This window comes from Populus trichocarpa, chromosome 16 (assembly GCF_000002775.5).
Source record: "Populus trichocarpa isolate Nisqually-1 chromosome 16, P.trichocarpa_v4.1, whole genome shotgun sequence".
NCBI lineage: Eukaryota > Viridiplantae > Streptophyta > Magnoliopsida > Malpighiales > Salicaceae > Populus > Populus trichocarpa.
In genome coordinates this window covers 3801993-3824885 of record NC_037300.2, presented here as the reverse complement: position 1 = coordinate 3824885, position 22893 = coordinate 3801993, and the positions used below count along the sequence as shown (strand labels likewise).

Sequence of the window (22893 nt, the reverse complement as noted above, 5' to 3'; positions counted from 1 at the left end):
TTTGAACTTTCATTTGTAAAGAATACATAGTAGTTAGATAATCTAGCTAGTGACCAAGGTTATTGCTGATGAAGCCTTTAATGACTCACTTGTTAAGTTAAACATAAGTAATATTCATGTTCTTTTTTAAGAGGGATTGTTAGCACGATTTATGAGATTGTAATCGACTGGAATTATATGAAAATTGATTGTAATTACCATAGAATCAAAATATTTATTATTGGATCAATTATGCTAGTTGACTACTATATTTTAATATTATAAAATGCCTCTTGGAGGTAAGAGTTGATATATACATTACTTTACCCTATTTTGAGTAAACCTACACTCATGGACAAGCATCAAGGAAAAAAAAATGGTGTGCTAGTGGATCTGATGCAACAACAACAACAAAAAATATTTACACTGACCGTTATTTTTTTTTTAAAAAAAAAAAAAAAACACTAAAGTTTACCTACTTGAATTTAGTATGATCCCAGATGGGGCCACTTGCTTTTTTTGGTTTCTCACCAGCATAAAAGCGATATAATGAAGTGAGTGGAAACGTCCTTATCAATGCCAATTAGGGGAATATTTTTTGTTGGTATATATTGTCTATTTCAGAAAATCGAGGATAGAAAGTCATTGAGATTTGGGTGAAAGCAAACGTTGGAAGTTTAAAATTGCAGTCAAGTAACTGAAGAAGACAAAACAATGTGCTTGGTATGGGAAAATCTCACGGTGGAGCTACCTAGCATGATCACGAGTGGTTCGACGAGGAAATTGCTAAGTAATCTTAGTGGTTATGCTGAACCAGGCCATATCATGGCTATCATGGGACCTTCTGGGTCCGGCAAATCCACGCTACTTGACTCATTGGCTGGTATAAGTCTCTCCTCATCAACCTTCAAGAACATATTTTTGAAAAATAATTTGTGGATGGTTAATGAACATACTGCACCTTGTAGTTAATGGTTCTACATGTTCAAACTATACATGAGTTATGATTCTGTTCTGATTTTATTTCTTGATCCCATAAACAGGAAGACTTTCTTCAAATGTTAAAATGAGTGGAAAAGTCCTTATCAATGCCAAGAGAAGCAGCATAGACTGCAGAGATATTGTAAGTTTATACTGTCGAAAAATACGAGTTAGAAGTACCTCTAACTTGGGTCACTTCTTCAGGTCTTGCTTTGTTTCTTTCTGTTTACAGCAAATATTGAAAGGACTGCTAAATACTCTTTATCATCTTACCTGGTATATGTTTCTCCAAATTTCAGTCTTATGTTACTCAAGAAGATTTTTTCTTGGGAACCCTCACAGTCAGAGAGACAATTACTTACTCGGCTCACTTGAGGCTTCCTCGGACAATGACTAAAGAGGAGATAGATAGTGTCGTTGACAACACAATAATGGAGATGGGTCTTCAAGATTGCGCTGATTCTAAGATTGGAAATTGGCATTTAAGGGGCATAAGCACTGGTGAAAAGAAGAGACTTAGCATTAGTGTTGAAATTTTAACACGTCCACATATTATGCTCCTTGATGAGCCTACTACTGGCCTGGATAGTGCTTCAGCTTTCTTTGTGATAAGAGCTCTTAACAGCATTGCTTATGATGGAAAGATTGTCATTTGTTCCCTTCATCAGCCAAGTAGCGATGTTTTCAATCTTTTAGATGATTTGCTGCTTCTCTCAGGAGGAGAAACTGTCTATTTCGGAGAAGCGAAAATGGCAGTGAAGGTACATGAATACAAGTTTTATGTTAAAACCCTGACAGAAACTTTTTGAAAAAGCACTGATTTTATACTATCTATTAAAACAGTTTTTCGCTGAAGCCGGATTCCCTTGTCCAACAAAAAGAAATCCTTCTGATCACTTCCTGCGTTGTATAAATTTGGACTTTGATATCATTGCCGAAGCTCTTTTGCGATATCAGAACATCTGCGTAAGTTTAAAGTCAGAATTTGTTGATTATTCAAAGCTGTTTCTATTGATCCTGTACAGGATAGCTTTATGTTTTCCTTCTTTTATGGTTCCTTACAGGCAATCCCAGAATCGTCAAGTTATTCGGTAAAGATGAAAACTGCGGAGATCAGAGAAACACTTATTGAGAAGTACAAGTGTTCTGAGTTTTCAATTAATACAAGAAGAAGAATTCAAGAAATCTCAGTAACTGGTTTCATTAACTTTGGCGTATCTTAATTTGTCTTCGGATTTTTATTTTTATTTATTTATTTATTTATTTTGAAGAATGAATGAATATCATTTATCAAGGAAACAGAAATTTAGGAGCGAATCCCTACTACAAAGCAAATTCTTTATAATGAACTGTCTCCCTACTACAGACATTTAAACTAACTCGCAATCGTAGCAAACATCAAACAAAATAGATATATTATCTGTTGATGATGATTGTTTAGAGTGCTACCTGTTGTTTCTCTCTTTCCATAAAAGATAGAGGCATGCACACCAGAATATACTTAGGATATACAGTTTTGTATAATCTCACCCCGAACTGTCTTTGTAAACTAGCAGTCAAAGAACATGTGATCCCTGCACTCGTCTGCCGGGTTACGCTGCACACAAATATGGTCGATAACTCTCCCCATTCTAATCTGCTTGTCTTTGAATGAAAGTCTACTGAGGATTATCAACCAAGCTGTGAAGCGATGTTTAGAAATATTGAGAGAGTTCCATAGAATTTTATGCCAATCAACCCCGACACTTCTATCTCTTATATATCTCTTCCCAGGCACTTTTAACACCGAAAGGCCGTTTGGCGTTCAGATTTTTGTTTCTGAGCATAGCGGCCACATCATTTTGTATCAAGCCATTGATTTATTGAATGTTCACTGCAATACAGGAAGAACCTGCCATTGAACCGAACAAGAGAATCAATGCTAGCTCTTGGAATCAACTTTCTACGCTGACACGCCGATCTTTTGTTAATATGCACAGAGACATAGGCTATTATTGGCTGAGGATGGTTCTCTATGTCTTAATATCATTAAGCATTGGTGTCCTCTTTTTCAACAGTGGAACGGATCGTGAAACGATTTTGGAAAGAGCAAAGTGTGTGTGTTTTGTTTATGGCTTCATGATTTGTTTGTCCTGTGGAGGCTTACCATTTTTCATTGAAGAAATGAAGGTAAACTAAGCTGTTGATTCTAATATTTCAATACAGGAGTGCCTTCAACTAAGCTTTCTTCGTCATTGTTTATCTTCGCACTACATTTCAGGTGTTTCGTCGAGAAAGGTTGGGTGGAGATTACGGAGAGGCTGTGCTTGTGCTGTCGAACTTCTTCTCATCATTCCCATTCTTGCTTGCCATATCTCTTCTTTCAGGAACAATAATCTATTACATGGTGAAATTTCATCCAGGATTTCCTCACTATGCCTTTTTCTGCATCAATCTCTTTTGCTGTCTCTCTGTCATAGAAACTTGTATGATGATTGTTGCATCTCTGGTGCCTAATGTCTTGATGGGCATTGGTATTGGAACCGGTGTAATTGTAAGTGAAGTTCACACTTTCAGCATTAAAGTGATTGATTCCAAAAGTTTAATTTGTTAGATAATGGAGTAATAAAAACACATTATTTTCTGTTCTGTAGGTCTTTATGATGATGGCATCTGAGATCTTCAGACCTGTACCAGACCTTCCAAAATTCTTCTGGCGTTACCCAGTCTCCTACATCAGTTTCGCGACATGGGCAATCCAGGTACACTTTCAGAGTTGTAATAATTTATCCCTGAACTGCAAACCTTCAGGCTGATTCAAAAACCTTACTGAAAACATAGGGTGAGTACAAGAACGAAATGATTGGGCTCGAGTTTGATCCTTTGATGCCAGGAAACTCAAAGGTGAAGGGAGAAACAGTCCTACAAACAGTTTTCGGAGTTCCCCTGAGTCATTCCAAATGGTGGGATTTGACTGCACTGTTATTCCTATTACTAACCCATCGACTAGTCTTGTACATGGTACTTAAGTACAAGGATAGAATAGCTTCAAAATTTCCCAGACCACATGCCAATAAAACTGTCCAACACCTTGCAAGGAGAGTTTCGAAAGTGGGCGAAAGGCTTTCTTCCTCGAAGAGACACCATCCTCAGCATCCATTATCTTCTCAAGAAGGTCTCAGGTCTCCAATACCTTAGTTTACAAGAAGAAGTCCAGTTGTTTCAGTAAGATTAAGAGAGCTTTCTGTTAATTTCTTTCAATGTACGCTCAAAAGTTTGCACGCTTGAATTTCGCAGCAAACAGCAGATCTATGCATGCATGTATCCAGCTATTACTTGACGACAATAAAAATGCAGAATGAATTTAGGATCATTTTCATGCTAAAAATTCCTAACAGTTTTTACTTGTCAAAATCCTCCCAACATAATTGTAGCATGATGTAAGAATAACTTTCAAATCTTGATTATTTTTTTTAATCAAATTCATAGCAAAAAGGTTTAAATTCAAAATCTGCGGTTCAACGTTAAATTCAAAATTCTCCCAACATAATTATAGAGGTTTAAATAGAAAAATAAAAACTTGATAATACTAGACACGACATCATAGTTACAAACTTACAAGCCAGTAAACCTGCAATTCAACGGGTACTCGTAAAACCCTTTCCTTGAAAAGATTTTAAATTCAAAACTCTTCTATTTTTTTTAAAAAAAGATTAATAAAAATAAAATATAATCCTACAATTACTATCAATTCATAAACTAAAGCACTTTCCTATTGTAGGCCAAAAATGTTTAGAATACAAGGGATCAAGATCCCGATTTGACCCTACATTTAAAGAACATATGTTTCATTAATACCTCCTTAAAAACGAGCTCAAAAACCTTCACCAAGTAAAACAGACCTAAAGTTAGGAGGCGCTGGTCCCAAATAATTGGGGTGTCTGGCGCGCCAGCAAACCCCCCTAATTAATTGGGGTGATGGCGCCCCCTTATTATATCTACCCGCTGGGCGCCAGGCAACGCCGTCGGTTTTTTTTACGGTGCTGTATTAATTATTTTTTAAAATATTTTTTATTTAAAAATATATTAAAATAATATGTTTTTTATTTTTTAATATTAGTATATTAAAACAATTTAAAAATATAAAAAAATTTAAATATTTTAAAAAAATACTTTTGAATCTATAAATCCTAATGTTATGCCCGTACTCAATTAATTGGAGTGCTAGGCACACCAGCATCTAATTTCTTGTACCCCTAGTTTATACACTCAAAATTATCTAATATCTACTCATACACCCAAAATCAATTGGATCTAGATGTAACACCTGGATGCAATTAATTTTTATGTACCAAGCATGCATCTTGTTATTCTAATAGGCTCGGGTATGCTATTAAGCTCAATTTGTTCAAGCTTAACATACATTTTTTTGAAAAGAACGTACATTTAGGACTCCACATGCACATATCTTTATTTTATATTTATTTAATATATATTATTTTAAATATAATATAATTTAAAATATCACAAATATTAAATTACACTCGTCTCTTATCTTTATAAAAAGAAAATACTCATAATAACTCATAAATCCTCCAAGCTTTAAATTTATAATAGACTTCTTTTAAAGGACGAGATAGATGGTTATTTGTTAAGAATAAATTAAAATAACCCCTAGAGGTAATGTAAAACTCAAATAAATATATATATATATATATATATATATATATATATATATATATATATATATATATAAAAGAAGAAGTCTACTGGGAATAAAAAACAGAGAAATCATTATATATATAATGGTATCCTTTCCAAACTCAAACAGATACATCTAAGAAGAAGCCCGCTGATATAAAAAAAACAAAGAAAATTCAAAGGTGTGTTATTGATCACAGTCCAGAAGACCTTTAGCTTCCACGACTATAGTGATTATTATTATTAGGTTGTTGTAGTACTTTAAATTTATAAGACTTTTTGGACAATTTTTTCAATGATTCTGATTCATTAAATTAAGCTCATACAATTGCATGTCTCAACATATTTTTTATTGGATTAAAGCTCGAAAATATCACTCTACTATTTTAATTTAATTCACTTTGTTTTAGTAAAAAACATTATCCATACATTTAATTAAATAAATTAAAAATTATCTATACCAATAAATATAACAAAAAAAATTTAACTCGACTATTCAAATCATCTTGCCAAGTCGAATACTTTTTTTTTTTCTTCTAGTAGAATAAGTAGGTTATTAACATATTTATATTGGCATCGAGTGAAATATAAAACTGTGAATCAGATATTCGATACTTATATATAATAAAATAAAATGTTTATATATAATAAAACAAAATAAAAAGTATATGTGTTAATAAAAATAATATAAGATTTGAAGTTAATTTTTAACGTAGTAGAAAAATAAAATAATGATCATTTTCTTTTAATCTTTGTATAATAATTTTTAAAAAAAAAACATTTTAAGGAAAAAAAAATACAAACAAATGAAGACAAGAACTAAAAGAATGGTATAAATAGGCTAAGAATATAGTTATAAATATTCCAAATGTGAAGAAAAAAAGAAAAATAACTAAAAAATAAATTACAAAAGAATAAAGATAAAAAATAATAATAATAAATAGGTCAAGTGTAAAATGATAAATAGATCAAGTATAGAAAACAATCTAAGAAAAAAAATCATTTCTTAAAAAAAGTCCAAAAAATTATAGATGTGCTACCATTACAATATCTTCTATAGTAAAAAAAATTAAAAAATATATATAATTATATCATTTCTACAGGAAAACAACGTTTCCTTTCAGTATATGTATAATAATAATATAATACAATATTATATATTCAATTTGTTTCCCTGAAACTCTCTCATTTTTATGTCAGCTTTACTTCATGGAAACTAATTTCTTTCAAAATAAATTAGGAAATTAATCATTCATCCAAATTAGTGCAAATTATTAATATGATAGTGTAAGAAGCAAATCCATTTAGCACCTTTATGAGCCTCCAAAAATCATTGATACAAGAACTAGTTTCCTTTGTTTCAATACATTATCTATTTTTATTACCGACAAAAATAAAATAAACACTAAAAATATTTGGTATTGTAGTAATTAATGATAGTTTTTTAAAATATTTTTAATTGAAAATATATTGAAATAATTTTTTTTAATTTATCAAAACAATCTAAAAATACAAAAAAATAATTTAAAGAAAAAACAATAAAAACTTTTAAAAATATTTTTAAATTGCATAAATAATTAAACTGGATGGAGAACCGATTGTTTTGAAATCTTTCTTTTGTTTAAGATATATGAGAGTTGAGGTTGTCGGTTCGGCCCGCCTTGTGGAATGTTTGACAAGTGAATGCTTGATCAGTTTGGCCCCACTCTTTCAGCTATATAAAACGCAGTCCCCACTCATGAAGTGTTCGATATGCGTGTGTAAATTGGCAACGGTGCAAATTAGATATAGATACATTCATATGATCTACCTGAATTCTCATCGTCGTATTTATTACTTGTTAGTGGTATGTAGTCTTCCACGTTTATTGAGTCCTAGTTGAGATAGTGATCCTTCTATTAACAAAATCTACGATGTGTGGTATTTTTCTTTGTTGGATTTGAAACAAGTGTCTCCAGACGTTACATGTACATGTACATGTACGTATACGTATACGTATATGTATGTGTATGTATATCAGTATATTTATAGGTTTTTCTTTTCAATCATCAATTCTTTTTCACCGGCAGAATAGCACAACACATGGTCCCCATGCTCAGTTGTCTGTACTCTGTGGAAGTCATGTATCGATTTTTGCCAATTCCTTTTCAAGACAAGGGGAATGCGTTGGGCGAGTGCAGCACCCAAAACTCAACTCGTAGTATTTGCAATTGTTACCAGTTTCTTTTCCTTCGTTTCAATAAAATAATGTTGGATTTCTCACTACCAGAAATTCGCTAAATACCAACGGATTTACCGATGAAATATTTTCTGTCGGTATTTTGAGGTCGAAATTACCGACGGCCATTTTCCGTCCGTAATTCAGTTGGTAAAAACCGACGAAAACTTTTCCGTCCGTAATTCAGTCGGTAAATACCGACGGAAATTTTCCGTCGGTATTTTACCGACTGAATTACGGACGGAAAAGTTTCCGAATTTAAAAAAAGGCGGGTCGCTGACGTGGAGGTTTTGGCGGGTTATTTTTTTCCGACGGAATCGCCGACGGATTCAAAAACGACTGCCCGTACAGTGCCCGTAAAGTGATGTGACCGGTTCGCCGTTTAAATTTCCGACAGACTCACCGAGGGATTTGAAATGGCAGATCCGTACGGTGACATGTCTATGTTTTCGTCAGAATCACCGGCGTAATAACCGACGGAGTGTCCGTCGGTAAAACCGTCGGAAAAAGTTAATATATGACAGCTCTGCCGACCCTCTCATCCCCTATTTCTCCTTCTTCTTCCTCATCCCAACTCTCCCCATCTGCAAACAACCAGCCCCCCTCCCCTCCAAAAAAAAAAATCTTCCTCATATCAGCACAACAAGTTATATTTCTTGAAGTTTTGTGGTCACAGCATCCGCGCGTGTTCTGATTTACCGACGGATTTTATCAATTTTTGTAAGTAATTATATCTTTTTAAATTTTAACATTTAATTAAATGTCAATTTTATTGTTTTTTAAGTATATGTATTTTGTTAGTAGATGTACATGTTTTATTGTTATTTCTCAAACAAACTTGTAGTATATGAATGTATAATTTTGTACCTGTTATGGTTTGTTTTAGATTTTGTAAGATTGTATTTGTTTGTAAATTGTTATTTCTTTATGGAATTACCGAATTACATGTGCTATTTTGAAATAATTAATAGCTTGCTTAATGGGCCCGTTTAAAGTTTTATCAATGGTATTGCGGAGTGGTAATTTCTGTAAATGTATATTTTTTAATTCGTATGAACGTTGATAAATGATAATGAATATTTAATATTTATGAGAAGTTGTGATTGGTTTGTTGGATAATCTCGAGTTAAAGTAATATTTGTACAAGTTTATTTACCTAACTTAGTTAATTAATACATGATGTCATCATAATTTTATAGAGGTTCGATATAAGTCATGGATGATCGTTCATGGATGTATCGAGATTCACCCCAAGGATTGCGGAGGATGGATTATTGTAATGGGGTTCAGGGTTTTATTAATTTCGCAACATCTATTCCCAGAAATTTTACTGGAGGCGGTATTAGGTGTCTATGCAGGAAGTGTGAAAATAAAAAGTATCTGCATCCAGATGTTGTAATGATGCATCTTCTACACAAAGGGTTTATGGAGAATTACCAGTGTTGGTATGCACATGGAGAAGTATTTGTTAGCGAGAGTGAGAGGAGAATGGAAGAAACGGTGGTTGGGTCTACTTCTAGTGCTAGCAACGTGCATGAAACGGCAAATGACAACACTAATCCTTACAGAAATATGGTTATGGATGCAATGAGAATGAATCAAGGTAATGGCAGTCAATGTCCAATCGTAGAAGAAGAACCTAATGTAGATGCAGCTAGGTTTTTTGATTTGTTGAAAGATTCTGACGAACCATTATGGGATGGCTGCACGAACCACAGTAAATTATCGGCCGTAGCACAGGTGTTCACCATCAAGTCAGATCACGGGTTGAGTGAGGCCGGGTATGACAAGATTATTGAATGGGCAAGAAGCATTTTACCTGAAGGGAACAGGCTGAAAGAGAACTTCTATGCTGCGAAGTCCATGATGAAACCCCTCGGTTTAGGATACCAGAAAATTGACATGTGCCCTAACTTCTGCATGTTATACTACCTTGATAATGCTGAGATGACCGAGTGCATGACATGCGGGCATTCCCGTTACAAACCTAGAACTGGCAGGGGAAAGACTCTAGTGGCATATAAAAAACTTAGATACTTCCCGATCACACCTAGACTGCAGAGGTTATTCATGTCACCAAGGACTGCTAAGCACATGACATGGCACCAAGCACACCATGCGGTTGATGGAGTGATGGTTCATCCTTCTGACGGCGAAGCGTGGAAACGCTTTAACAGTGTTCATCCTCACTTTTCAGCTGAATCAAGGAATGTGCGTCTTGGGTTGTGTACAGACGGATTCAACCCATTTGGGTCATTTGCTGCTCCTTATTCTTGTTGGCCGGTCATACTCACAGTTTATAACTTGCCACCGGGAATGTGTATGAGGCCGGAGTTATCTACTGTCATACCCGGTCCAAGAAGCCCGGGGCGGAATATAGATGTTTGTCTTCGACCGTTGATTGATGAGTTGGCGCAGTTGTGGTCCTCCGGAGCTCTGATTTATGATATATCGAGGAAACAAAATTTCCTTATGAGGGCGGCATTGATGTGGACTATCAATGATTTTCCAGCTTATGGAATGCTTTCTGGTTGGAGCACGCATGGGAAACTCGCATGTCCATACTGCATGGAAAACAACAAGGAATTCACGCTAGCAAATGGAGGTAAAGCTTTTTTTTTTTTACTGTCACCGTCGCTTCTTGCCACTTCATCACAGGTACAGAAAGAACAGAAAAGATTTTTTTGTTGGCAGAGTTGAAAAAGATGTTGCATCCACGCGTCTTTCTGGTGAAGAATTGCATGATGTTGTCTCAGAGTACGGTGACATTGTGTTTGGCCTTCAATCAGGAAAGCAAAAGTTTCCTGGTTTTGGTTTGACCCATAATTGGGTAAAGCGAAGTATCTTTTTTGAGCTTCCTTATTGGAAGACCAATCTACTTCGCCATAACCTTGACGTCATGCACATCGAAAAGAACATGTTTGAGAATATTTTCAACACCGTCATGGATGTGAAGGGGAAGACAAAGGACAACCTCAAGGCTAGATTGGATATAGCTTTATACTGTAACCGAAAAAATATGGAGTTGGTTTATGATGAGTCACGGGTTGCAAAACCAAGAGCAAGCTTCGTGTTGGAGAAAAACGCACAACTGCTAGTCTACAAATGGCTTAAGAGTCTGCGTTTTCCGGGTGGACATGCATCGAACATATCAAGGCTGGTTAATATAGAGGACTGCAGATTGTATGGAATGAAGAGTCATGACTGCCACGTGTTTATGCAAACACTCATCCCATTAGCTTTTCGTGATTTGTTGCCAAAGGGAATATGGGATGCACTCACGGAGATCAGTCATTTCTTCAGAGATATATGCTCCAGCAAGTTGAATGTTGATCACATTGAGAGGCTTCAAACGAATATCGTCGAGACACTATGCAAACTTGAGATGATATTCCCTCCATCATTTTTTGACTCAATGGAGCATCTCCCTATACATCTACTGTTCGAGGCAAAAGCTGGAGGACCGGTCCAATATAGATGGATGTACCCATTCGAACGGTTAGATATTACAGTTGCAATGTAATTCATATATTAAAGTATTTTATATGTTTTTCTTAATTGAAAATACTTGATTAATATTTCAATGCAGGTACTTGTTTAATCTCAAGAAAAAGGTTAAGAACAAGGCGCATGTTGAGGCTTCGATATGTGAGGCCTATATTGTTGAGGAGATCTCAACATTTATCTCGTACTATTTCGAACCTCATCTGAGAACGAGAATCAATCGCGTTCCACGGCATGATGATGGCGGTGAAGTGCCTTCCAGTGGGAACTTGTCAATATTCTCCAATACTGGACGACCCACACCTAAAAATGTCGTAAGAGGAAGATATTTGTCGGAAATAGAGTTCAAACAAGCACACAACTATGTTCTATTTAACTGTGATGAGCTGAGACCTTTTATTCAGTAAGTTTATACTAATTAAACTTTGTTAGTAATATACTGTTAATTATATATTGTAATATCATACACTCATTATCACTTGCAGACAACATCGTCAATTTTTGCTCTCCAATAACTCACAGCTGACTGAATCCCAGATCTTTCAATTACAAGATGAGAAGTTTGCCACGTGGTTCAGAACACATGTAAGCACTATCACAAACTCATTATAACTTGCAAAATTACTGTACGTATGCATGTCATTACGAGATTCTCGTTCATTTACTGTTTATTGATGTACATTACATGCAAGGTTTATCAAATGGGAAGGAGTGCACCTAAGTCATTGTCTTTACTAAGCCTGGGGCCTGAAAGAAAATGTAAGTGCTACAACGGGTATTTTGTCAATGGATATGTTTTCCATACTGAAGAATACGGGCAAGGAAGAAAGACATACAACAGCGGTGTTTGTGTTAAGGGATCCACTAGTAGTGAGTTAGAAGTTGACTACTATGGTAGATTAGAAGAGGTCGTCGAACTGCAATATCATAACGAGCAGAATATAGTGTTTTTATTCAAATGCTATTGGTATGACACGACTGACAGAGGAATCAGAGTTGATCCGCACTATGGTCTGGTCGAAATCAACTCAAAAGCTAGACTCCGCAACATAAACGATGTCTTTGTTTTCGCAAAGCAATGTCAACAAGTTTATTACACATACACCTCTTCATTTAGAAAGGATCGATCAAGAGTGGATTGGTTGTCCGTTTTAAAAACGAAACCCCGGGGTCGTGTCGAGGTTGTTCAGGATGAGAACGAAGACACAAGTGTGCGAGATGAAGTCTTTCAAGTTAGTGAGGTGGTTGAACCATATCGAGTTGCTCCTTCGATTGAATTGGAAGAAAATTCAAATTTTCGTGTTTTCGATGATAGTCTTGTTGATGTTGACGCAGATGAGTTAAATTTTGTTTTAAGCTCTAGCGGACAACCAAATATCGATGAAGAAGATGATATTCATATTGAAGATTGCGATGAAGGTGATGACAATTCAATTGATGACGAAGAAGAAGAAAATTCTGACTAACTACCAAAATGAAGCCCTATGTAAAACCCTTTTTTACATGTAATTTAGATTATGAATGATATATATATTTTGAAACACAAAATATTTATCACTTGAAATAATTAGTTGAAATGCCACAATTATGATGGATAATATATTTTGTGACATGAAATAATTACTTGAAATGCCACCAGATCACCGACGGCCTTAAGTCCGTCGGCATTTCACAGAGAGTTCGAAAATAATTACTTGAAATGCCACCATATCACCGACGGCCACACCGACGGCCTTAAGTCCATCGGTGTTTCACAGAGAGTTCGAAAATAATTACTTGAAATGCCACCCCATTACAGACGGCAACACCGACGGACTAATTCCGTCGGTGTTTCACAGAGAGTTCGAAAATAATTACTTGAAATGCCACCCAATTACAGACGGCAACACCGACGGACTAATTCCGTCGGTGTTTCACAGAGAGTTCGAAAATAATTACTTGAAATGCCACCACATCACCGACGGACACACCGACGAATTTAAATACGTCGGTAAGTTGTCGGTGGTTTAATTTTACCGACAAGATTACCGACGGACTGCGCGAATTTCAAAGGGTTGCGCATTAAATGCGCCTCTGACCGCGTAATATTGCCGACGGAATTACCGACGGACAACGAAAAATATGGAGGGTCATTAAAAATTTTGGTGCGAAATTCAAAATTTGCCGACGGATTTTTAGCACATCACCGACGGAATAAATTAAAATAATAATTAATTTTATATCCGTCGGTGAAGCCGTCGGTAAAACTGTCATATAAGTTCAAGTGACCGCCCGTTCAGTTCATTTTTTCTTCTCCTTCGTTTCTCACCTTAAGCTTTTGATTTTTTTCCTCTCCATTCTTCAAAGCTTTCACCTCCAATCTCTAGTAAGTTTTCTTCATCATCTTCATCAGTTTAAAAGGTTAGTGTTTTCTCTATTTCATTTTACTTTAATAGTTTTTTTTTGCTATTTTTTTGGTTATTGTTTTTTGTTTTGGTGTATTTTTTGTAATGTAGATAAAGTCTATAGTTTTTTTTGCATAATTCATTGCTAAAGTATATAGTTTTTTTTTTTGAATTTTTTGAATATTTTTTATTGTTGTATTGGCATAATTATTATTAGTTAATTTGTTGAATTTTTATTGTTAATGTTGAATTTACCATAGAATTAGTAATTGAATATGTTGGAATAATTATTAATTTTACTTTATTATTGCATGATTTGTTTTTAATTTGTTCCATTTATTTTGATTGTTATTCTAGAGTTTTTTTTTTTAATTTATTGTTTTGTTGTATTGGCATAATTATTGAATAATTACTTGAATTGTAATTGTTAATGTTGAATTTACCGTAGAATTAGTAATTGAATATGTTGGAATAATTATTAGTTTTACTCTATTATTGCATGCTTTGTGTTTAATTTTTTCCATTTATTTTGATTGTTATTCTAGAGTTTTTTTTTATTTATTATTTTGTTGTATTGGCATAATTATTGAATAATTACTTGAATTGTAATTCTTAATGTTGAATTTACCTTAGAATTAGTAATTGAATATGTTGGAATAATTAGTATAGATTGGGTAAATTGGTTGTGGCTATTGTTAATATGTGCAGGTTTGTGGTTTTGGGTAGTATCCGTTATAGGGGAGGTGCTGTCGAATTTTTTTTTTTTCATTTGAATTTAATTATATAATTATTTGTATCAAATTGTGTAGATGCGTAGAACGAAAACCAGAGTTGGTCGCTTAGGTGCGGTCGCAGCTAGTTCGTCTAGCAGCGAGGATGATATTTCCTTAGGTGCCTCTCAAGAAGAGGCACGTACACCACCTGCGCCGTCAACCGATGCTGCCTCTTCCAGCGGTACTTCACAGAGCAGAGGCGGCGTGCCTTCGCAGCGGAATCAATTTACCCGCAAGTACGAGGCACAGTGGAAGGACGACCTTTCAATGTAAGTTTGTTAAGGTTTTAGTTTTTTTAAAAAAAAATTACAACATAATTTATCAAGTAATCACTATTGAATTTATTTCATTTATTTTCAGGTTCACAAACATTGAAGCCGCCCGAGTAATATCATCGGCGTTTAAATCGTCGATGGAGATTCCATTGTTTCAATGGAGTCAGATATCCAAGCATCCTGAATGGATGCCTCAAATCAATGCATGGTTTAACAGGTTTGAGGTTGGTATTAATTTATAATTTTCAGCTTATTAATATAATTGTAAATAAATTATTATTTTTATTTAAACTTGTTTATTTATACAAAGCACAAATTCTGCTGGGACATTGAGCATAACGCTGTTGTGAGGAGGGTGTGGGAAAATCACACGGCAACTAGGTAAGATCGAAAACAATACAGGATTTTTTAGACAAAATTTTATGTTTCGAAATGTAATTTTTGGTTGCGTGAAGCAGGTTGCGTGATTTTTGGTATGAAGCACAGAAAAAGGCAAAAAAAACCGCGAGGGATAGGGGTTTCCAAGGCTGGAACGATGTTGCGGTTTGGAGGGATTTCAAACCGATATACATCCCGGAAGATATATGGCCGCACTATCTTGAGCACGTGACGTCTGAGCGGTTCACACGACGCTCACAGTCCGGTGCTGGCAACCGGAATCAGCCAATTCATGGCGGGGTGACAACTCACACTGGCGGCTCCGTTTCGTTTGCTGCACATGCGAAACGGATGGTAAGATTAATTTAAATGAAATATATCGTTAAATTCAGTTGTTGTTAATATATCTTTTTTCATTATAGGCCGCGTCTCTTGGACGTGAGCCGAGCCCGATGGAGCTGTTTGTGGAGACGCACGTGCGGAGTCAAGACCGCCAGAAGGGGGCGCAACAGTTCGTTGATAACCGTGCTCAGTATTTCGTGGTATGTTTGTTCAACCATTGTATTTTGTAAGTTATTATGTAAGTTATTATGTTTATTGTATTGATTATGATGATTACTTTTTCTTTTTTTTTCAGGAGACCTACAATAATCGGTTGAGGGAGAGATACGGGGACGATACTTTGACCCATCCGGAATTCGATCCGGATTTGTGGATGGAGGTTGGCTCGTCAGGTGGACCCGATAAAAATCGGGTTTACGGGCTCTCCAACACTACGGCCGACAACTTGCGGTCGACCCGTAGTTTTTCAACCGTTGGGAGCTCCCAATCAATATCGAGCTCCCAATCTAAGGAGTCCGTGGCTTTGCAGCAACTCACCAAGAAATACGATAACCTACAAGCGAAGTACGCACAACTCAAAGCGTCTCATGCACAACAAAGAGCGGAACAAAGAGCGGAGTCTGAGCAATTCAAAGCGTCTCATGCACAACAAAAAGTGGAGTATGAAGCGGCTCAGGAACAGCAAAAAGCGGCTCAGGAACAGCAAAAAGCGGCTTATGACCAGCTTTACGAAATGATTATGAAATTGTCAAATAGCGGAACATGTGCGCCTAATCCTTTTTGGCCGTATAACCACCAGCCTCCGCCAGGATCTCCTCCTCCTCCTCAAGCTCCATCATCTTTATATTAATTTGTAATCAACATTATTTACCTTTAAAACTTCATTTATTATTTTTCTTGAAACATATTCAGTTTGTAATGAATATTATTTAACTTTGTTTTTTTTTTATGTTTAATAAAAATTTTATTTGCATAATTGGTTTGAATAACAATTAATTTATATAGTTTTATATTATATATCCTAAATAATTTTTTAAAAACAAATTAAGAAAAAAACTATTACCAAGGATTTCACCGACGGATGAATTCGGTCGGTATTTTAAACTTTCACCGACAGAATTACCGACGGAATTATTCCGTCGCCATTTAACAGTAGCTTCTACCATTACCGACGAAGTTACAGACGGAAATATTCCGTCGGTATTTCATACATTCACCGACCGATTTAACGACGGCTATTTTCCGTCGGTAATTGTAACTTCACCGACGGAATGAAAATCCATCGGTATATTTCAAGCGGGAATCTTTTTTTTTTGGCGCGCACGTTCCGTCTGTAAAACCGTCGGTAAATGTTTTTTTTGTTTTTCCGAATGATATACCGACGGAATGGGGAATCACCGACGAAGGTAAAGCCGGCGGACGTATTCCGTCGGTGATGACGTCGGTAAAAAAATCACCGACGAACTTCTAATCACAGACCGACGGAATTTTTCCGTCGGTAAAACTGTGAAATCTTGTAGTGTCTTGAATATTAACTGTTCTAAAAGAAAAAGAAAAATTATAAATGGATTCTTATGATACATGCATGTTAACTAGCAACCATTAGTTTTGAAATTTTCTTAAAACAAGGTTTAAATCTACTCTTAGGAGCATACTTCTAGGACTATTTTCATTCAAAGTAGGGTAAATAACACTACAAATTAATTCAAAGGGACCCTGAAAATTATAGTACTGGCCCTCTCTTTACTCCCATGTCTCTTACTCCAAGTTGGTCTTCATCTGCTATCAGTTTTTTTCCTTTCAGAAAACTAGATTTATTACTGTAACAGACGGCTGGATATATATTGATTAATTTATTAGGGACTTTTGACGATATATATATTAGGGCCAGTGCTTTGCACAAATAAAAATGCACAGCCTCAAACTGGCTATGAACAACATTAATGTCTATTGATAGAGATGAAGGTAGAAGAGAGTACTGAGAATGAATTAGAGCAGTCGGAGTCCAGTACTGTGATGAGAGAAAAGAAAGCAATATATCTGGTATGGGAAGATGTAACGGCAGTGGTGGCTAAGAACTCAGGAAAAGGTGCAACTAGGAAGTTGCTAAATCGGCAAAGTGGTTATGCTTTACCTGATCGGATCATGGCTATTATGGGTCCTTCTGGCTCAGGAAAATCCACCTTGCTTGATGCATTAGCTGGTACCTCTCCCCCTCCTCCCTCCATGCATGCACGCACGCACGCATGCTTCTCATTAACTTTTAATATTTGCTTTGTAAAATCCTCCTTAAGTTTATAATAGAAAGATTAATTAATGATCTATATAGCATGTTTTCAAATAGTTTTCAAATTATTTATCTTTTCGCAAAGATACTAACAAATTACGAGTTTATGCTTTCACAATCAAGCAAAAAAGTAAAAGGTAGAGAGAGTGGAGATGCGGGGTATCGATCCCCGTACCTCTCGCATGCTAAGCGAGCGCTCTACCATCTGAGCTACATCCCCTTGCCGCTACCTCTTGCTTGCTTCTGTTTAATTCTATGTTATCTTCTTACCCTGGTTTTGGATGGCTTGCACGGCAAAAATAGGTCTAGGAGATAAAAAGTTTTTTTTTTTGTTTGACCCCTCTACTATAAATTTTTTGCCTTAACTCTGTTGGCAGGGGGTAGGTTATAGCAGCTTTAGCAAGTGTTTCTTTTCTTTCTTTATTGGCCTCTCAAGCCAAGTGTATAAAACGATCTAAAGTAATAATATTTCAAATTTCAAAGAAAAAACACTGCATGAAAAATAATATAACTATAAACTAATTGCAAATTATCCTAAGATTATATTAACTATATTTTTTTTTTAGAAGATATGAGAAGTTTTAAATTTAATTATATGCATATTTTTCTTTTTTCTTTTTTGTTGTTATTTTAATAGTTGAATACATGAGAGGAAATGACCTTTGATTTCCTTGATCCTCAACACAGGGAGGCTGTCTTCAAATGTAATAATGTCAGGCAATGTTTTGTTGAATGGGAAGCAGAGAAAGATCGGCAACGGAAGTATTGTAAGCATTATTATGTCAATCATCAATTATGGAAAAAAAATTATTTAAATAGAATGACATGCTGTATATACGAAATAGGCAGTAGCCGCAGTACAAGAAAAGAGAGGAATCCAATCTTCGACCCTTTTGAAACATGTCGCTAGATTGAAAATCTGAATTTTCTATATTTATGTTCTTTGTTGGCAAAATAAACAATCTTTACAGGGTTAAAAGCACTGTTTTCATTAGAGAATTAGGGGCAAGTTTTCATTAGAGAAGGGGCCAATTGGCAGCCTTGCTTTTTACATAGAAAATTCATAAAAGCCCTTGTTTGTTTTAGTACTTCAAATTTGTCCTCTTTTTCAATACATTCCCCCCCGTATTTCTTTATTGTCACCAAAAAATTATGCTTTATATTTTTTCTTCGTTTACGATCGAACTAAACTTGCAGTCTTATACTACTCAAGAAGATATCCTCTTCGGAACCCTTACTGTCAAGGAAACTCTCACGTACTCTGCTCATTTGAGGCTACCTAGTACAATGACCAAAGATGAAATCAATTCTGTAATAGAAAACACAATCATGAAGATGGGACTTCAGGATTGTGCTGACAATAAGGTTGGGAACTGGCATTTGAGAGGCTTAAGCGGTGGCGAAAAGAGGCGACTAAGCATTAGTCTTGAAATATTAACACAGCCTTATGTCTTGTTTCTTGATGAACCCACCAGTGGACTAGATAGTGCTTCAGCATTATTTGTCATTCATGCTCTAAAGAATATTGCTCTTGATGGAAGAATAGTTGCTTGCTCTATTCACCAACCAAGTAGTTATATCTTTGATTTGTTTGATGACTTGTGCCTCCTCTCAAGTGGAGAGACTATCTATTTTGGGGAAGCAAAGCTAGCTGTTAAGGTAAGTAGGATTTGGTGATAGATAGAAATGGCAGAAACTGTTAAAATGAGTGATTGAGTGCTAATTTTATAATCTGGTCATCATGCAGTTCTTTGCTGAAGCAGGATTTCCTTGTCCGACAAGAAGAAATCCTTCAGATCACTTCCTTCGATGTATAAATTCAGACTTTGACAAGATGGCCTCAACTCTGCTGCGATCGCTGAGAGATTCTGTACGTAGTCATGCATGCTTACTTCTTCTGTAAACAACTTGTTCTGTTTCCTTTCCAGCCTATCTTGTTGTTAATTGATCCTTGTGTAATAATGCAGGCAGTCTCAGTGCCATCAAATTTTGAAACAAGTTTTACTACAGAAGACATCAAAGCAAAGCTTATTGAAAAATACAGGAGTTCTGAGTATTCCATAAACACAAGAACAAAAATCCGACAAATTGCACTCATTAATGTAAGTAGTTTACACTCAAGATACCTTACTTCATGCTTGATTATCTTATCTTACAATCTTTGCCTGCAATTAACTTCTTCAGCACGAGCTGTTACGAGTCTTGCGACTTGTCGCTAAATAAACCTTCAAAAGAACACCACTCTTCCATAGAATCAAGAAGTGCAACCCCTTTGACTAACAAAAAATTAGCTGATTGTAGGAAGAGCTTATGAGTGGATTGATTGAGATCAGAATCAATTGGTGGAAGCAGCTCTACACACTGACTATTCGTTCTTTCGTGAACATGATTAGAGACTTGGGGTATTTTTGGGTACGGACCTTATTCTATATTCTAATATCACTAGGTGCTGGAATTATGTACTTTGATGTTGGCTTGTCAAACTCAGCATTCGTCACAAGAGCAAAATGCTACACATACGTTTATGACTTCTTGATTTGCTTGTCTGTTGGAGGATTACCCTCTTTTTTAGAAGAATGGAAGGTATCCTACCATGAATTACTCAACAGGCACTATGGAGAGGCTGTGTTTATGCTTTCTAACTTCTTCGCATCATTCATTTTCTTAGTGATCATGTCTCTTTCTTCTGGTACAATAGTATTTTACATGGTGAAATTTCATCTGGGCTTTTCCCACTATTGCTATCTCTGTATGAATTTCTTCTTCTGCTTTGCCATTATGGAAAGTGTGGCAATGATTGTTGCGCTGCTTGTCCCGAACTTTCTGATGGGTATAGGAGTTTCAGCTTTTGCAGTTGTAAGCAAAATTCTTAGCCACCGTTTCTCAATTCTCATTATTTTTATGCTAGCTCTAAAAGAAGCTGATAGATTATATGATTTATCTGCCAACGTAGATGTTTTTGTCGATGGCATCTGGACTCTATAGGCCACTGCCTGATCTTCCCAAGTTCTTTTGGCGCTACCCAATGGCCTATATCAGTTTCACTTCATGGGCTGTTCAGGTAAAGTCTTTCCAGTTCAGTTTCCAAGTCTATCTAGCTATGAACTTCAACACTGCTCACATCGGTATTGCCTCACTTAAAAAGCAATTTTGCATGTCAATTCTTCCCTTTGCAACCTTCTAACCCATAGACTTGCATAGAAGTTTCAGATAATCTCGCACGTTCTACTGTGTGCATTGATTTGTATTGCCAAACTATTGACATGTAACAAATTTATCATGCCAATTGGAAACAGGGTCAATTCAAAAATGACATGCTTGGGCTTGAGTTCGAACCTTTCGTTCAAGGAGAGCCTAAAATCCAAGGCAAGCAAATCCTTCATGATTTTTTTGGTGTTCGTGTGAACTATTCGAAGTGGTGGGATTTGGCTGCTCTCTTGCTGTTGTTACTTTGTCACAAACTATTATTTTTATCAATACTAAAATACAAACAGAGATTAGTGCTGCTGCTGAGAAGGTTTTGCGCGAAAAGAACTTTGAAAGCCCTTGCCTTGAGACCTTCGTTCAGGAAGGAAAAATATGGCTCCTCAAGGAGAAACCAACCTCTCCATCCATTATCTGCTCAAGAGGGTCTTGCATCTCCTTTGTCTTAGCTTGTATACATGTCTTCAAGATTTTATTTTAGTTGTGTTTACTAGGGGGACTTGCTGAAGCTAGTTCAACTGAATTATTAAGTAAAGTACTCAAACTTGAAGAGTTAACGCGATTTTTAGTGTTCTAAACATATATAATTTTCATAGTTGAATTTTCATCTTTAATCTTGTTCGATTAGATTCATTAACTTCTTCAAATGGCTTAAAGCTTATGTATTTTTTGTTTTACGTTAAGTTGTATCCTCGAGCTATCTTGTATCTTAACTGAGATTAAATCCCTTTTTCAAATGTTTTAAAGATGCATCCTCCATATTGGTTTAAATGTATTACGAAAAATTTAAGACTAGAATCCACGAAGTCAAAAAATGAAGCATATCTTTTTACCTAACAAGCTAAAAATATATATGCATGGTTTTCCTAAGCCATAAGGACTTAAATCGACAAATTAAAAATGCTCGAAACCCTTCTATTTAAGATAATTACTGGACGTGGCCTATGCTAGGCCATGAGTTTGTATGTTTTTTCCTGTGAAAAATAATGTCTAAGTGTCATGAGCGTGTTTTAAAAATAATAATAATAATTACTTGTGCTATATTCATGATCGGGTTTAATACATTAATTTTATTTTAATTAAATGATAAAAAAATTAATAACGATAATAAATTGTCAAAAAATATTCTCTTAAAAAAATCATGATTGTCTAGAAAAAAAAAACATTGAAAGTACAAAATTATATATATATATATATATATATATATATATATATATATAAAAAAAAAGAGATAGAACTGGTCCAAGTAAAACTGAGGTATCGTGATATTTATGTAACCTGCATAATAACCAGGGTTAACCTGTAAAGCCTGTGGGTATTTTTTAATAAAAATCATGGTTGTCCGGAAAAAAAACCTTGAAAGTACAAAGAATTTGGATAAGGAGGGGGGAGCCTGAGTCAATCTAAGGTAACATAATACAAATATAACATGGGTAATATGAGGCAAGTCAACTCAGGTTAACTTGAAAAACTCATAGCCTAAGTTATAAGTTCATGATAACCAAATAGAAAATAAATTCAAGAAAACCACAAAGCCAATTTCTTTTTAAAAAAAAAGAAAAAGAAATCTTGAACGATAAAATCGAAAAAGAAAATAAGTAAAAACAAAAATATTGATTCGCATTAGCTTTTCAGGTTTGTGACCTGGGTCATTAGACTGAAAGGAGTATACATTGAAAAACCACGAAGCTCAATCCTCAACAAATCAAACTTTGAAGGATAAATCAGCAAAAAATCAATCACACAAAAGAATTTAAAATAAAAAAATAACAATTAAAATAATCAAGGTGAAAATCAAAATCAAAATATAAATTAGAAGGGACCTAAAAAAATTTATATTTGAGGGTTAAATTAAAAAGAAAAATAACATTAACAAAAGGAAAAAAAA

The 22893-nt window shown here is 35.2% G+C and overlaps 2 protein-coding genes and 1 non-coding gene across 4 annotated transcripts; 2 read left to right on the top strand and 1 right to left on the bottom strand.

Moving 5' to 3' along the window:
* Positions 1 to 614: 614 nt before the first annotated feature.
* Positions 615 to 4238, top strand: LOC7484019 (ABC transporter G family member 15). The gene is made up of 9 exons (XM_002323286.4): positions 615 to 862; positions 1023 to 1102; positions 1260 to 1721; positions 1804 to 1926; positions 2025 to 2150; positions 2845 to 3129; positions 3221 to 3493; positions 3594 to 3701; positions 3781 to 4238. The coding sequence occupies exons 1-9, from the start codon at positions 694 to 696 to the stop codon at positions 4135 to 4137; spliced, it is 1983 nt and encodes a 660-aa protein (XP_002323322.4). The 5' UTR covers positions 615 to 693; the 3' UTR covers positions 4138 to 4238.
* Positions 4239 to 17398: 13160 nt separating this feature from the next.
* Positions 17399 to 21688, top strand: LOC7484018 (ABC transporter G family member 12). 2 transcript variants are annotated; one of them, XM_024587598.2, is made up of 8 exons: positions 17399 to 17717; positions 18489 to 18568; positions 18999 to 19460; positions 19549 to 19671; positions 19769 to 19903; positions 20103 to 20213; positions 20755 to 20862; positions 21098 to 21688. In XM_024587598.2, the coding sequence occupies exons 1-8, from the start codon at positions 17474 to 17476 to the stop codon at positions 21452 to 21454; spliced, it is 1620 nt and encodes a 539-aa protein (XP_024443366.2). In that variant the 5' UTR covers positions 17399 to 17473; the 3' UTR covers positions 21455 to 21688. The 2 variants fall into 2 exon arrangements, with proteins under 2 accessions (XP_024443366.2, XP_002323321.4); XM_002323285.4 differs by having other exon boundaries at positions 20103 to 20657.
* On the bottom strand, positions 17949 to 18021 carry TRNAA-AGC (transfer RNA alanine (anticodon AGC)). The gene has a single exon. It is a non-coding gene; the product is annotated as a tRNA-Ala (tRNA).
* Positions 21689 to 22893: the final 1205 nt, after the last annotated feature.